General features: G+C 39.8%; 1 protein-coding gene across 1 annotated transcript in view; it reads left to right on the forward strand.

Moving 5' to 3' along the window:
• Positions 1 to 16,493, forward strand: part of WDFY4 (WDFY family member 4) — a 122,661-nt gene that overhangs the window by 37,807 nt on the left and 68,361 nt on the right. Inside the window, exons 25-39 of the mRNA XM_018069132.2 lie at positions 362 to 435; positions 1,265 to 1,426; positions 3,083 to 3,174; positions 4,051 to 4,150; positions 4,942 to 5,147; positions 5,774 to 5,943; positions 6,287 to 6,412; positions 6,819 to 6,980; positions 7,096 to 7,293; positions 8,044 to 8,161; positions 8,696 to 8,853; positions 9,312 to 9,550; positions 10,887 to 10,996; positions 12,027 to 12,218; positions 12,767 to 12,906. Coding sequence (XP_017924621.2) covers positions 362 to 435; positions 1,265 to 1,426; positions 3,083 to 3,174; positions 4,051 to 4,150; positions 4,942 to 5,147; positions 5,774 to 5,943; positions 6,287 to 6,412; positions 6,819 to 6,980; positions 7,096 to 7,293; positions 8,044 to 8,161; positions 8,696 to 8,853; positions 9,312 to 9,550; positions 10,887 to 10,996; positions 12,027 to 12,218; positions 12,767 to 12,906 — 2,247 coding nt within the window. The remainder of the gene's footprint in view (positions 1 to 361; positions 436 to 1,264; positions 1,427 to 3,082; positions 3,175 to 4,050; positions 4,151 to 4,941; positions 5,148 to 5,773; positions 5,944 to 6,286; positions 6,413 to 6,818; positions 6,981 to 7,095; positions 7,294 to 8,043; positions 8,162 to 8,695; positions 8,854 to 9,311; positions 9,551 to 10,886; positions 10,997 to 12,026; positions 12,219 to 12,766; positions 12,907 to 16,493) is intronic.

Below are 16,493 nucleotides of genomic sequence, written 5' to 3' on the forward strand. Positions count from 1 at the left end.
TGGGTTTGACTGTTTTAAAGGTGGCTCTACAGTATGATGGTTTGGTTTGTTCATAGCACCTCCTGCATCCAATATTTGGGATGGGGTTGAGTGTTGGGGTTTTCCACACTGTGGCTCACCTGGGGAGATGGCAGCTTCCCAGGTCTGAAGGAACACTCCCAGAGGGCCTGCTTCTCAGGGCTATCTCTGGAGCAACAACTCCCCACACTAGGGAGTTCCCAGTGCCTACAGGTTGTGTTGCAGAAACACTGAGATTTATGATGTTATCCTCCCTGAACTACTTTTAATTGTTTCCCTGCCACAGGTACTGTCCTCACAGCTCAGCAGAGCAGTAAAACCTCTGCTTTCCTTTGTCTTTCAGCTTTGGATGAAAGCACCAGAAAATCTTGACCTTGTTCTTCTTTCCCATCTTGTGGAGATCTTGCAGTCTTCCAGGTATACAAACTAGTGTTTGAATCAGAAACCTGTGTGACAAACTCAGTCTGTAACCTGAAGCTGGAACTGTGAGATGCCTATGAAGGGTCCAATCCTAGTTAGAATCAGTGGACTCTGGGAGTGAATAATATCTATATTTCTCTTTCAAACCTGAAGTTAGTGATTTGACCAGCCCCTGATATGACTTTGGGGCCAGACTGGGCAAAGAGATCTGGTGACCTGGTTCACATGGAACTACTGCTGTACAAGGAAAGTTTAAATTCCTGCTGGGGAGGGGAAAATTAATGTTTGAATTGAGTGTGAAATAATTTTTAAAAATATGTAATTAAAGTTGTGTTTAAAACCAAAACATAACCCAAGAAGACTTTTTATAACAGTATGCTTTCTTAATCATCTGGACTAGAGTTAAATAGTATCTCCAAAGAGATACAGCATGGCAGAGGGGCTGAGTAAAGCTAGATTCCTGCTTTTTGGCAGCAGAGAGCTCTATGCAGAGCTGTCTGGTGTCCCTTGCTGAGTTTTACAGGAATAGCATTTATTACCACCAACTCACTGCTTGCAAATTCAATAACACTTTCTTTGAACTCATTGAAATGCAGCAGTTACTGGGGGAGAGGGCAGAGGAGAAGGTAGAACACACAAAGTAGTCTTCTGATCTCCATCACTGACACATGTTCAATTTATATGGCAGTGTTTGAAATGTTGTCAAGGCAACATTAGAAGCCAAAGGTGCAAAATATCAATGCAACCTGAGAATCCTTTTAGCTGACCCTCAGCAAATTTGGTTCTCACCAGTAAAAACTTTTACAGTCCCTGTGCTTTTTTACAGAGATGGACGACAGAATGTTGCAGTTGCCTACCAGGTGCAAATGGTGCCCAAGCTTGTTTTCCTTTTCAATGATCCTGAAATAAGTAATTCCAAGATCACTGTGGCCTGCACTATTCTCTCCCATCTGTTGCAAGGATACTTTAATACACGGGATGTTCTCAGGTAACCTTGAAGTCTATAGCTTTTCCTCAGATTGCAGATTAGTTATAGTCTTTCTGGTACTGGAGAGAGCTTGATAGTAGATCTTTCCTCACGTAGGAACTCCAGATTCCTATGGAGTTTGGTAGAACTCCAGACCTTTGGCAACTGTAGGATCTCCACTGATGAAAAACTTTTTCATGCCTTCATTCAGTCCAACCTTATATTTGTGTGAAAATGGGTTGGGTGATGAACCTTACAATGGTGGCACAAACAGTTCTGAAGGTTTGACTGGGACTACTCAAAGTCTGTACTTAATATTTGGTTTCATTAAAGCCTTGCCCCTAAAGTATCACTATAGTATTAGACTTGGCCCCATTGAACCTAATCCTGTTGGTTTGGTTTATATCCCAGTAACAATCTTTTTTGTTCTTGAATTTCTATCAGTTTTGCTTATCAGGATTTCACAAAGCAATGAATTTAAATCCTAGTTTGTTCTTCACAGAATGTAAGTTCTTCACTGCTTCATTTTATATTCCCAGTCTAATTGTATCAGCCTGTAGCTGATGAATTGAGGAAGGTCCATATAGTGCTGTCTACAGCCACCTAACTCCAGGGAAATGCACTGCACAGATGGCAGCTCTGTTCCTAAAGCTCTGTTTTTAATAAAATGTAGAAACAGAGTTGCATGTCAAACCTGTGGTCTCTGCAACAAGCCTTTAGCTCTGTTGAAGTGTATGAGCATCTCAAATAATTAACTGTGGAGTAAGCTAGTATGTGAACTTACTGCTTGACAGCTCTTTTGTGGATGTATGTTCCTGGATGTATGTTACCTGCATGTATGTTCCTACCCTGGCCTTGTATGAGTTAGCATATTCTTTTTTTCATACAGGTGAAAGTCGTGGACTTGGTATACCAAATTTGCCACATTGTTAGGAGTGTGAATGAGCATTTTTCTTAAAATACCACAATTTGTTATTCTGTGGTAATAGGCCCATGAGTGCTGAGTGGACAGAGACAATCCCTACCCTCCTAGCTCCAGGACAGCAGAGACTATAACAGGTTCTCAGCAGCAATGAGCACTGAGAAGGATGCTGGAATTTCTGCTGGTCCCAGACTTTTGACAGATCTAATGGGAATTGCTGTGTGGACCATTCCTGTAGAAGAACTGGTGTTCTGACCTCTTAAGAAATGCCCTTCTTGTGGGCAGGAGGAGATCATGCACTTTTACTAATATCACATTAATTTTTTTATCCTTAGAATCAGGTAATGTGTTAAAGAAAAGAGGTTGCCAGTCCTCCTCCCTGAGTACCTGCTAAGGTTTCTTTGCTCTCCTCTATTTGCTTGGAAACGAAGTGATGATAACAGTGACACCTGAATGCCACAGGCAGTTCAGAATCTTTTGTATGAACAGAGTGCTTAACTCAGTATTGCTTTCCTCATGATGAAAGACCTTTAAAACAGATATAGAAAATTTTTCCATTTTTGTTTCCATGTTGGATTTGTAGGTAGATGACCCTTTAATTCAATTCCTAGTTTATGAACTTTTCTGCAACAACTAGAATTTCCAATGGTTGTTAACAGTCATCATTAATGAATATTGAGATTTGCATGTAATCTCCAAGTAGTTAAATTAATGTCTTTTTGCTGACCAAAACTGCTTCCCTTTTTCTCTGCAAGGATTGGATTGTTCCTTGTTTACACCTTGAAACCTTCTTCTGTGGATGAAAATCAGCTTTTCCTGGATAGTGTGGCTGAGATGCCCAGTGAAGGTAGGGAGCTACCTTACCTAGCTTGTGTTGTCATAGATGCTACAGAACTTCCCTGCTTCCCCATGGTCTAATGAACCATAAATGCAATACAGTGCTTCTGTCTCCTGTGGCAGGAAGAGCCACAATTCAAATGACTTCATATGGAAAGGGACAGGCTGCACTGAGGTGACCCTTTTGCCCTCATCTCTGCTAACAGGCCAGCAGTACTTTGGCAGCGTTGTCCAGAGCCTCCATAATGTTGGATTTCAGATATAGACAGAGAGGAAGGACATTAAATTGAAATTGCCCCCGAACTAACCTGTGGGACTCTTATAAGGAATAAAATTTCTTGGATTTTCTGTGAACACTTTGCTACACTTACAGTTGTAGGAAATAGTTGTAGCTCTGCACCTTTTAAAGTTTCTGTGTATTTATGTCGGGGTCATGTGGGAGAACATCCAGTCAGTTGGCTTTTCCATTGTGATATTTCAGTTGAGGCTATATTGGTTATTGCACCTCTAAATCAGAGATCATATTAAGAAGATGCTGATAACTGTAGTTTTTATATCTAGACATCACAGTAGGCAACACAAGTCAGATTGCCTTGTTTACATTTCCCTCCCTAGTAAACATGAGATTGCTTCCTATTGGACAGTAGTCTGAATGAGTTTTAAATAACTTTAAAGAGAGGACTTTGACAATGTAAGCACTGGTTGTTTCTGATGTTAGCAGGAACTCTTATGTCTAAGATTTGATGTCTGCATCTTTTTACCCTACAAAAAACCTGATATAAGTGTTTCTACTGGGTTAACTTGGTGTAAACAAAGTTGTTCATCACAGCAATGGAACATGTGTTTTGTCTCTTCATTACTCTTTATTACTTTCTGATATCTGTAGCCTTAAGCCAAACATCTGGAAAGACAATCTGGCTTCGAAACCAGTTACTGAAGATGCTGTTAGATGTAATGCACTCAGACAAACTTCATCTGTCCTCTGAGTAAGTAGAATGGGAAGGTATAGGCAAGTGTCTCTGTCTTCTGAATTTTTCTTCTTGCTGGTGCTTGACCAGGACTAAACATAATGAAAATACTTGAATCTCAACAAAATAGTAAGTAGGAACAGACTGGATTCGGAGCTACTTTTTGGTCAGTGATTTATCTGGCATTCACCTGTGTGGTCTGATCACATGTCTGATATCCATTTTGGAAAAAGTTTTACATGTTCAGAAAATATTGTGAAGGAGGAACTTAGATATTGGTGTTTCTTCTGCATTACAAGGGTTGAAGAAATCCCAGCTGTCTGTGAAAATCAACTCAATCTAATGTGGGATTACTTGCACCTCTCTATCATAACCATGAGCATGCACTTACTACAGTTCTACCTTTTGTAACTGAAAGGAAGATTTTATAGTGCTGGGTGCTTTAACTCGGTGTGTTTTCACTAGAAAACACATCTTGGACTTCAAAATTTAAATGGTAATTTTGAATTTCATAGGTTAAAAAATCTATTCTGTGACATAGTTTGCCTCAGTTATTGATACACATTCGCAGAAGGAGATTCATATTAGTGAACTTTTTTTGTTGGATTTAGCAGGAATTAAGTGTCTTCACCTGTGTAGATGAGTCTGTTGTTAAATCTTCATGACTCTGTGTTGTGGTACACCTTTAATCAGACTTTTTCTAGTGAAACTTGAGCTTCTAAATCACTTAGAGATAATTTTAAATAATATCTCCTCTCTGTCTTTCACCATGTCTCCTTCCATGTATTTCATTTATCTGTTTGTCCCAGGGAAAAAGAAAAGACATTTTTGGCACTGGGGCCAGACTGGTTTCTGCTGTTCACACAGAGCTACCTGCACTCTAGCACAGTTGTGCTAGGAATCAAGCTACTTCTGTGCTTCCTCCACAATCGTTTGCTGCTGAACAAATTTAAGGAGGGGATAGTGGCTGGGCGCTGGCTGGAAAACAGCTCTGCAGGATTGAGTATTCTAATGGGTATGTATTGGTTTAATGTTCCCCAAACACTGCCTTGATCCAGCTCAGTGATAGATCACTGAAGTACATGATGGGAGAATTCCCACTGATCTCAGCAGACCAAGAATTCAAATTACTTTCTAGGGCAATCTTGTCTTGTACTTCAGCATTTCTGTGCTGAAGACTGGAAAGCATTACTTCTCCCTTGCACGATAATTAGCAATTCTGATTAGCACTTTCAGGGAGATGGGCCTTTTTGTGTTGCACAAAATCAGACTAGCTGATAAGCCCATGAGGTGTTGCAATGTCAGCTTTGCTCTGAAACCTTTTGTTTCTTTAAGATTTGTTCAACTTGCTTTCTGATAATTAGACCTGTGGTTCTGAGAAAGGGAGGAGAAAGGAAGAATAATTAAGGGAGAATTTCCTGTAACAAAAGTGATAGTGGGAAAAATGGTTATCTGTTCGTCTTGAGGGAGTTTTATAAAGTGTTGATATTGCAGCTGTTTTATAAACTGTTTTATAAACTGTTGATATTGCTGATACTGAGTGGCCTGGGACAGAGACAGATGAGGATCAAGTTCTGTCAGTAATCCTTCCTCTGATATGACATTTAATTTTAGACACTTTCCTTTTCTTTTCCTTTAAAGAAAATTTAAAAACTCATCCTCCAGTGCCTGACAATGGCAACTTCTTGATTTTTGGGTTTTCTGTGTTGCAAAGATGTCTGACTGATCATGTCCACATCCCTGAGATCTACCTGCTTGTGGCAGAGCTCTTTCTGGCAACTCCACAATCTGAACCACCTGAAGCAGTCAAGGTATGAAAAAAGCACCTGAAATTGATATTGCTTTACTACTTTGTCATTTTATGCCCTATTTCATGAGAGAATTTTCAGGCAAGTTAATCATACTTGGGTTTTCTGATAATAAAAATTAGTCATTCGTATTTTAAAAATTAAGTTAACTTTGATTTAAGAAAATTTGTGTTCAGAACAAAATTGTTCATGCAGGTATTAAATGCTACACATTTAATAGAAGAGGGAGGAGCTGCTGGAGGTAAAGATGTGTTGAGTTTTTTCTGATGTGGAGACAGCAGGCTTTGTTCTTGATGTATTGTATATAATTCCCATCTCTTAATCAAATATCTCTCTTCCTGTGTAGAAAGATCTTGAGTCTATGTTGCAGTGGATCTTGCAGCACCACCTTACAGAGAATGTCCTCAAAATTGGGTTGTGTGCAGAGGCAGCTGTTTTACTGCTGGAAATGGTTAGAGTCACTGTGGACAAGGTAAATGTTTTGTTGAATGGCAGAATAAACTGCCCAAGCATGATAGATGTCAGTGGCAGCCTTTACCTGTAATCCTTAGTCCTCCTCTGCCCTCACAGAGCAGTACTGAACATAACTGAGCACAGACTTCAAAGGGTCAGAACTGCTGTTGCCCTGGTTATCTAGCAGATGATGTGATGGTCTCATGTTTAAGAACTTTTGAATACAGAGACTGATCTTACCCACAGTAGTACTAAACTTTTTTCATTCTTGATGATGAGGATATGTCATCTTCTGGTTGGGTTTATCTTCAGTCTGCAAGGTGGGAGTTGGCTGCCTGTGCCTTGCCTGATTTCTCCATGGCCTTGTCATGTTTGCTTCACAGAAGAATGCTGACTTGACCAGATGCACATTTGTTTGTATTCAGCCTATTGCAGATGCAGAAGCCTCCTGGGAGATTGCCTATCCAGGGAATGTTATCCAGTTTCTGTGCTTGATCTATCACAGTTATACTCAGGACCCTGTGTGGCACTGTCCTGACTTCCTGAAAACTTTGGCTATGGTTGCTTTTCACTCAGGACCACCCAAGGTATGTGTATATGAACCAGCACAAGCCCTTCAGATTGGAGATAGGTCATTAGGAGAAAAAAAAAAATCAATTTAAAGAAGACTGAGTTGGAATGTATTGCTGTCTACTTTTACAGGGAGGGTCTGAAGGCCTTTTGACTCCTGATGGTCCAGCCATTGCTGAAGGGAAAGGCTGTGTTGATCCCTCCTCTCTCCCACTCCTACCACACCCTGCCAAGAAACAAGTGTGGGATTTTGTGCGAGTCCTCCTGATGGATAGTCTTCTCAACGTCCCAGCAAACAAACAAGGGCATCCACTGGAGCTGCTTCTTGAGGTTTCTCCTATCATTAGACTTTGTTGCTCTATCTTGCCCTGGGGGTGGAAGGACAGGTTGTATCCTGCTAGTGGCCTAGTAAAAAAAGTGCTAACTGACAAAAGGAAAAAATCCTGTCTCCGCTTTAGGTACAGATCAATACAAGCTGTAGTAGCTGAGTCCACATTATGGATTTCAATGACTCAAAGCACTCAAAAGAGTTGAAGTAGACTGAAGAAAGGGAAAAAGAAAAATTTAGGCTTCAGTTCTAAATTGTCAATAGTCCAGTTATCCCAGATGTGAGTTCTGATGCAGACTTAGCTTAGTAATAGAAATAGTAATGAACATAAGCTTGACTGCAACTGTCATGAGTTAAATCATCTTGTGGAGCAACAGTTCTCAAGAGGTTTACCCAGTATCCCAAGGTTTGGCACAGTTAAAACAGAGTATGGCTTTCTGACTGTCTGAATCCTGAGCCTGCTAATGGAACTGAAGGTCCCTGAGGACAAGACCTCTTGGGAATTACCTGTGAACCTACATTATGGCCCTTTGAGAAACCTCGTTTCTGTTCAGTGTGCAACTGAGTTGGCTATCAGCTAGATGGTGTAGTCCTATGTGAGATTTCCTGGTTTTCCAACTAGAGTATGAAGTTCTACCATCTCATCTGTTGCTCAGTAGCTGTCCACACATGCACTCTTGCTGAAAGTGAATTTGAGTCTGATTTCCTTTCTGTTTTCCTGCTGTACTAATATGTATACTGTCACTATATAGGCTTCTCCAGAAGATGCCACCAGTGAGCAGAAGAGACATTTTCAGACAAAAGTTTTGCTGTCTGCTATGGATGTCTTCCATGTTACCAGCCAAGGAGAGGGGAAAACAAGACCAAGAGGTAAGCGGTGAGAATCAGATCATTGACTAACTTATATTTAGCATGTAGGTGTTATTGCTAGAAAAGTTTGGAAGCAATAGAAGGACAGTCCAACTCAGCAGGCTGGATGTTCTCTTCTCTCCTGCTGTAGGCCAGTTTGCATAAATTATTGTGGGTTTATAATTTTTTCTCTCTCTTTTTGAGAACAGATTCTGAATATTAAAAAGAGAGTACTTAGAAAGAAACCTGGGTTTATCCTTGAGTGCTTCTGGAAACAACCCAAATAATTTAGTTGTTGCTGCTCTCCTTTCTGAGTCACTAGGTGGATCAGTCCATTACAGTATTTTACTGAGATTGATTCCACCCTCAAGATGGAGCTGTCATATCCAGTCTGAGTAAGGTGTTTCTGTTAGACCTAGTGTTTTCTTAGACATGTCCCAACTCTGAGACATTATGGCATAAGACTGTTCCTTCTCAGCTCTGGTAACCTTACATCTTAATTTTTTTTTCATTTCAGCTTGTTATGGAATAATCAACCCTTTGTATCCCCTCCAGGGAGCAGTGATCCTCATGGTACTTCAGAATCAGCTGCACCTGTATCCATGATGAATATTGCTTATTTTGTTCAGAAGTTGGTTGAGAAGCTGAATAGCAGAATGTTTGCTGCTGACCCCAAGCAAATCCTGATCTTCACTGCCAAGCAGATTATGTGGGTGAGTCACATGGTATTTTTTTTTCCAACTGTTATCAACATATTGTGACATGATGTTTCACACTGAGGCTGTGACACTGCAATTCTAAAGAAGATGGCTGTAACCCATTTGGTGATTGTTATTATTCCTGGTTTCTTGCATGAGCACGTAACAGCTCTAAATGATAATGATAATGGAGATAGATGGTGCCCCATAAAGAAGGGATAGTATTGTGCCATTCTTTTGTGCCACTGTCCATTGGCTATGTACATGTTGCTGAACAAGAATAAATTAATCTCTTCCAAAATTCTGGGAACTTCAGCAGAAATACAGAAAGATTGAATTTGTATCTAACAGGTAGTTCAGGGGAGTTCTGCTGAAATAAGTTTGCAACAGCTTAAATTAAGTGGGAGGTGTGGATCCTTGGGGAGAGAGTTCTCTGAGCAAGCCAAGTACTGTGCTGTTTTGTGTTTTCACAGGTCTTAGAAAGCTCGGTTTCTCAAAAGGAAGTTTTCCTCGGTGCCCTGTACAGCTGTTTAAACAGAGCCATCCTATACTGCCTATCCAGACCTCAACAATCACTGCCCGAACAGTTTAATGTCCTGAACACTCTCAACGTCCTGCAGGAGCACTGGGACATTATTTTTGCAACTTACAACTCAAATAATAATTTTATCATTTGCCTAATGTACTGCCTTTGCCAACTGAACTCGGGCAGGTACAAACCTTCATCTCATTATAATGTTTGTTTACATCTCTGTGCTGTATCTATGGAAGTAGGTGCAGAGGGAGAGATTTCACAGAACTTGAGTAATATCCATTTTGAGGAATCATTAGAAGCTGAGATTGAGCTGGATCCAGCATTTCCAACAGTCTACTTCAGAGTAGTAACTGGGGTTAAGGAGCTTGAACTGATTTCAGTGGAGCTGGCTCACGGGCCCATCAGTAAAATGAGAGTTTGGAAATCCTCCTGGGATGTAGACTAGAATCTCTCCACAAGCATGCAGGTGGCCATTATCTGAGACGTCTGCATGGGCTAATGTAATGAAATGTTTTTTTCTGATTCAGTAGGTATTCGTGTGCAGGTACATTTAAAACATATATAAAAGTGTGCATGGATCTTGTGAATCTTTCTGTTATTGTTACTTGGATCTCAGCTGCAAAGTCTGGGTCGTACTGAGGTTGGGAGTTTTGCCATTGACTTGTGTAGGGCTAGAGCATTCATACCTGCTCTGTTTGCTGTTCTTACAGATGATATACCAGATGTACTTTTGTGTAAGCTGGGGAGTTATTCTGGAAACTTAGTTTTGTGGAAGGCCAGTAGTTTATTCACTATAATGATGTTTCTTGTTTCATTGAAAGCCTTCTGTACTGCTTAGGTGGTTTGGATTAAATCCATTAATAGAGTATCACAAAGGGAAATGAGCTGTACTTTCTGATGTCTTCTCTTGATCTTATTCCAGTCAGATAATAATTTCCAGGCCAAAACTGTTGAGATGGGGTAAGGATTGCTTGTATGTAGTAAGAACAGAAACATTTTGTAAAAAAATTAATTACAGAAGTGTTTGTGTTATCCAAAAGCCAAACATAGCAAAGCCAGGGAATCAGAACTGTGGTAATTAAAAGAAAATCGGACATAAAAATGGCAGCTTTGCCATACAAGACATACAAGATGCCCAGTGGAGGTGCAAGAAAGCTGGATGCAGACTGGCTACATCAGTACAGGCCCGTGTTTTATCAGATTGAGATGAATGGTAGATACAAGTGCAGGAAGAAGTGCAGGGCTAAGGCATGTACAGCCGAGTGATCTATAGGATCTCAGTGATTGCTCCTTGACTTTGAACACCAGACCAGCACTGATTTAGTTCCCACTTCCTGTAAATTCTGTGGTATTGTGTGATTGGTGCAAGTCCTCAAGCCTGAAAATAATGATCTACCAAATGAATCAAGTATGAGTGGATGTACAGAAACACCTGTAGCTTTTTCACTGTCCTCAGTTTGCTCTAAGTCTGTTTTCCTCACCTGCCCTCCTTTTTTTTCCCTCTTCATCACAGCTGTTCAGAAGGTTTTGGGGTGGATGCAAAACCAAAGCTGGCTTCTTATCACCAAATTTTTCTTGCACCCAGTGAAGAGGAAAAGGGCAGCCTGCCTACTCCAGATGATGGTAATTTATGCCACGGATTGCCTTTGGCTTACAGAGCAGGAAAGTGCTTGGCCTAAGCAGTTATCAGAGCAGCTTGTGCAAGTGCCACTTATTTCCTCTGCTGTGTATAGACATTGTAGGCACAGCACAGATAAAGGAAGTTGTGCTAAACAATTACTTGTGTTACATGCCTTTTTATTCAGAAGTCATGCCCAACATCCTCAGGAGTAATGGAGATCTCTCCCCTATGTTATGGCCAGTCAGTGGCCAGACACATACTATTTGTAGTTCTATTTCTTTTTTTCAAGACCCATATAGAGCTTGTGTCTGTCTGTTATACACAGGAAGAAGCATTTTGCTCTTTTAAGAGAAACACAGGGAAAATTTTGGGTTGAATTCAGTGTGAGGGCTGTCACCTGAAACCTATGGCAGAGCAGCGTCCTTTCTTTTATTTTTTTATTTTTTTTATTATTTTTATTTTTATTTTTCTTAATTTATTTATTTTTCTTTTTTTATTTTTAATTTATTATTTTTATTTTTTATTTTTTAATTTATTTATTTTTATTTTTTATTTTTTATTTTTTTATTTTTATTTTTTAATATGTATTGGCTTGGTTATGATGCAACTTCCTTGTACAGTATCCTCCTGCTGTGTCAAATTGTTTCTTGACTTGGTTACTTTTGCCCCTCCATATCTAATGATGTCTGGCAACATAATGTCCTTTATGTGCTTTGCATTCTCTGTATGATAATAAGATCATCAAAATTCTGATGAGATTGTTTTCCAAGGTAGAAACCAGTTAGACTCATCTGTCACTCCTACTTGTTTCTTTCAGGGAGTTGAATATTGTAAATGTCCTGCTGTTTTCTGTCTGTCTAACTACTCTGGCTTAGAACCTGCCAAGGCAATAGACAAAAAGGAACAACTCCACTGACTCCAGCAGTTACTCTGGACCAATGCCGTTCCAAATCAGATGGTTTTGCTCTATCTGTTGCTTGATTCTTTACACAAAAAAATGATTTTTCATTTATAGTTTCTTTTGTTTCCTAGTCCATCAGGAGATTCTGAGAACAGTAGGAATCATCTGGAAGCAGCTCATTTCTCAGAGGCGGCAGGCTCTGGAGGACACTTACAAGATGGATCTTTCTGTAAAAGGAAATGACAAAGAAAGGGACATGAAGATAACAGAGATCACTCCTTTATGGGAAGAAATTATGACAAAAGCTTGGCAGCACTTGATAGGTCTCTGTTTTTTTATGGAATATTCATTGTAGTAAGCAAAGGCATTGCAGTAAACGGAGTGCCTGATGGAAAGCTGCCGGTTCCTTGGTTATACCTTTCCCCCACACATCACCTGCTGGATAAAGCAGATTACCAGTTTCTCTCATTCAGGACTGGGATTGCTTTCTGTGTCATAACCAGCCCTTCTCTAATCACCTGATGATGTTGTAGGGTTCGTGCTGTGCTGCAAGAGAGAGAAATCTCCTTAAATCGTGTCTCATAGGAAAATTTAAAAGGGAGGATATTGGGTGAAGTCATTGAAATGTGTGTAGTGCTGCAGTGATTCAAAGTTCATGTCTGAACTGATCTACGGCAGACCTCTGTGAGGCTTTTAAACAAAACCTGAGAAGTATGTGTTAGTTCAATTGTCATACAAATAGAAGAACAGTCCATCTGGAGTGAGGCACTGCCATATTGTTTTGTCTTCTGTAATGGGGATACAACCCCTCTATCTTCTGAAAGGCTCAGCTTTAAGTCTTACATGCTTTTTTGTCTGTTCTGGCCTACAGCATCTGAAAAGAAGCTTCTCCAAAATAAATCAGGGCCAGGCCTGTCACAGAGCAAGCACAATTCCTGGAGTGAAAGCCTGTCTTCAGCTATTAGGTCCATGCCTGGCCGAAACACAAAGGAAATAATATGCAAATCAGAGGTAAATTTTACACTTTGTCTTTTCTGCCTTGGTCACTGGTCTGCCTTTTTTATGTCTCTGGAGAGTTTGTCTGGATTTGGGAGGCTTCTGAGTGTGTCTGTTAATTGACTTGCTCCATTGTAAACTCGACACCTATTGCAATTGAGGTTCCTTTTCTAGGCTGCTATAAATAATCACAAAAAAATAGTGAGCTGAAGAACTTCTCTTAACATATAATGTAAGAATGCATACTTTTTGCATAAAACCCAGTTATTGCACTTGAAAGGAAAAACCTGATCAGTCCATATATGCTTGTACTTAGAGGGCTCTGCTTGGGGCAGAGCAAGGTGAGGAGATGCCACTTTTGCTGCTGCTTCTCACTTGCATTACTTATGTAAACCTTGTCCTTCAGACACTGAATTAGTAGAAAGCATCAGGTATTATCATAGCACTGTCCTTCCATTTTCTACTCTATATGAAGTATTAAAGGTCCAAATTTTAGTTTAGCTCCTAAAGAAACAAGTAGTATATAATCCAGGGATGGATTTGGAGGGTATACAAAATACTGTCGACAATGCAGCTGAACTATCTTATCTATTTGTGAGCTCCTCTTTTGCTGAAAGAAAGGGCCATTTCCATGTTTTTGCTGGGCATTTGTCAAAAATAGAAACAAGAAGCACCAAATAGATGTTACTCGTAAGTGTGTTAGGACTAGAGTGACTAGCTATAGGGTAGAGCAGCAGTGCATTGGCAGAGTATTCAGAGTTTTAAACCAAGCTTGTGTTGTTGCAGTGCCTAACATGTTAAGGTCTTTTTTCTCCTGCTGAGGAGACAGTGTGTCTATTATAGCATCACTTTAGGGATCCTTAACCCTCTAGCTCAAGCTATAGCAGATTGCAGCTTTACGCCCAGTGATGCCTGGTTCACTTCCAGGTGTGCTGATCAGGAAGACTGCAATACCCACCTAATGTGTCTGGCAGTACCTTACTGAGCTGCAAGTGTTTTCTCAGCATGCCACAGCATCCTTCTCGTTCCTTAACATCACTTTGCTGCTTACAGAGGGAGCAAGTTCTTCCCAGGTACATATGTATACCATGATGTCATACTACAAGAGAGTCGACTATTTGCCCTGGGGTCTGTTTAATTATTTTTTAAAATTAATTTTGATTATTACAGCTGATTACACCTCAGTGAGCAATGTAATTGATATTTGTAAATGTATCCCAAGGAACATTTTGTACAACATGGTTTTTGCCGTTGAAGGTTAAAGACTCCGTTATTGGTTTTTCCCTAAATATGCCCACATCATTAGTTCCTCCAGTGAAAAGGTTGCCATCTGGAAAAGGCAGCATGGAGACATTATTCAGGCACAAGTGCATGAAATTGGTGTTTCTACATCTTCTGTCTCTCTTCTGCAAGGAAGCGGCTTGTAATTAAAGGAGCTGGGTTTGGGGTTTGGAGGAAACATTACTCACTTGGTGTTATTCCTTATCATGTCAAGTACTGACAGCTCTGTAGCTCTGATAAATTGTTCTTCTCCATAAGATAGGAAGATACAGCTCCGAATGTTCTCCATTCTCCCCTTCCCACTTTCTCCCTTCAGCCTCCCTTCAGAGTTTGATGCACTTTTTAGAGAGGTGAAATCTAAGAGGACGAAAATTTATTTGCTTCTGAACAGCCCTCTTCCTTCATACATTTACAGTGAAAAAGTTACATAAAAGGTTACATTAAAAAAAAATGGTATTTGTGCTTCTAATTCATATTTTTGACCACTTCGGTAGTCACTTAAAAAAGTGCCATAATACAATTTTGCATCATTTTCTGTGTCTCAGGTGGCTTCTATATTCACTTAGGAAAGTGATTTGTAGATACTGGCCTCTATCTTCACTACTGCTGGTAAGAACTTATGTCCTACAGCAATAGGCACCTGGTTGAAACATGAAGAAAAGTAACAGTATGAACTATGTAGTGAGAGACAAAGACTTTAAATCCCATAGTGAAATAAAAATATTTGCATTTACTGAGAGCTAAGCATGGTCTTTCCAAACTGAGTAAAACTTACTGAGAAAAGTGCAGAAATTAAGCCAGGATTTCAGACCTTTGCCCAACAGAAGGAAAAAATGGGTTGGCTACTGGGTTTTGCTGTCAAAATCTAGGATTTAATTTTAAGGTTAGCAATGACTGCTTTTGATATTTTCAATAAGCTGCAAGAGCAACAAAGGACCACTGTAACAATTGTCTTTCAGTCAACTGTAAATCAGTTAACAGCTTCTACCATGCAGTGTGCTGAGGTTCTTTAGGAGTGCCTGAGCAAGGCTGCAAGCAGCCTATTTCTAACTCCTGTAAGACACACTGCCTCAAAGCTGTAGATATGGCTACTATTCTTTACAAGAAATGCAGAGCCTCCTCAGTTTTACAGGAGGCCTGATCATGTCTGTCCTCTTTTCTTTTGGTTCATTAATTACATTCCTCTATGCCAGAGGCCCATATAACTTGAAAGAATGAAATAGAAAAGTCTTGTTAATCTCAGTCTTCAGAATAAAGAGGTTAAGAGACCTCTTAACTTGTAATTGCAAAGCCAGAAACTTTATATTAGGATTTTGGTCAGCAAGTATATGCTTGTGATGACAGCTATAGATACATCTGACCTCCTTTGTGCTGATTTTGTCAGTCTTCAAGAGGCTTCCTCCCAGTTTGAACTCTTAAGGATTTTTTTACTGGTTTGATGAACAGCTTGGTTTTGACTTGGGTTTTTTTTGTTGTTGTTTTTTCTTTTTAGTTTTCTTATGTGTTTATTCACCAGGCTTCTCTTAGGCCAGCAACCAAAAGTGTTGTTGTTACAGAAAAGTATTGGTTTGTTATACCAGGAACAACCATCTTTTCAAATTTCACAGCCAGCAAAAAATTTTTAAAAATCCTTTCATATGTAACACTCACTCTTATGATAAACATGGCTAGTATACCTAGTATAACTAGTGATTCACCTGTGGCAGTACTGCATTGTATTTTGAGAAGTATTTAAACATAACATTTCCACTTACCCAACTCCCAAGTGGGAGTTTGAACTATAGGCTTAAATTCCTTCTGCGCTGGAAATGTAAATCTCTACATCAACACTTACAGGAGTTTTTTAATGTGTGTTGTACAATGCTAGGCTTACTTACCTAAGACAAATAATAGCTGCATCATAGTTGTGGAATTAGCCCTATCTGAGGCAGGGCTCTCACTCCACATGATTCCATCAGGGAAGAACACTGGGGCTCTATTTGCTCCTGGCTGTCCATGCTTTTGCAGTCATGGTTACAGTTTTTGGGGAAGAAGTAGATGTCTGTGCACAGATGTCTGTTCAAAAACCTGTATTTTAGAGCATAGTTTTAAAGAAGGCTTTTCAAGCAAAAGTGTCTGATGTTGAAGCGGAAAGGTGATGATTTATTCCAAGGCTGTTGTCTCCAGGACATAAAATCACTGTTAGCTCATTTTGACTTCTGTAAGAAAGAAGCTTTATCTCATGATTTTACAGAGCCTTTGCCATTATAACTCAAGATGTCAATGGCAACACTATACCAGCAGCTGAACTCAGAGCTAAGTAGTGGACCAGTGCCTTCAAA

This window comes from Manacus vitellinus, unplaced genomic scaffold (genome assembly GCF_001715985.3).
Source record: "Manacus vitellinus isolate BGI_N305 unplaced genomic scaffold, ASM171598v3 scaffold_15_pilon, whole genome shotgun sequence".
Lineage (NCBI taxonomy): Eukaryota > Metazoa > Chordata > Aves > Passeriformes > Pipridae > Manacus > Manacus vitellinus.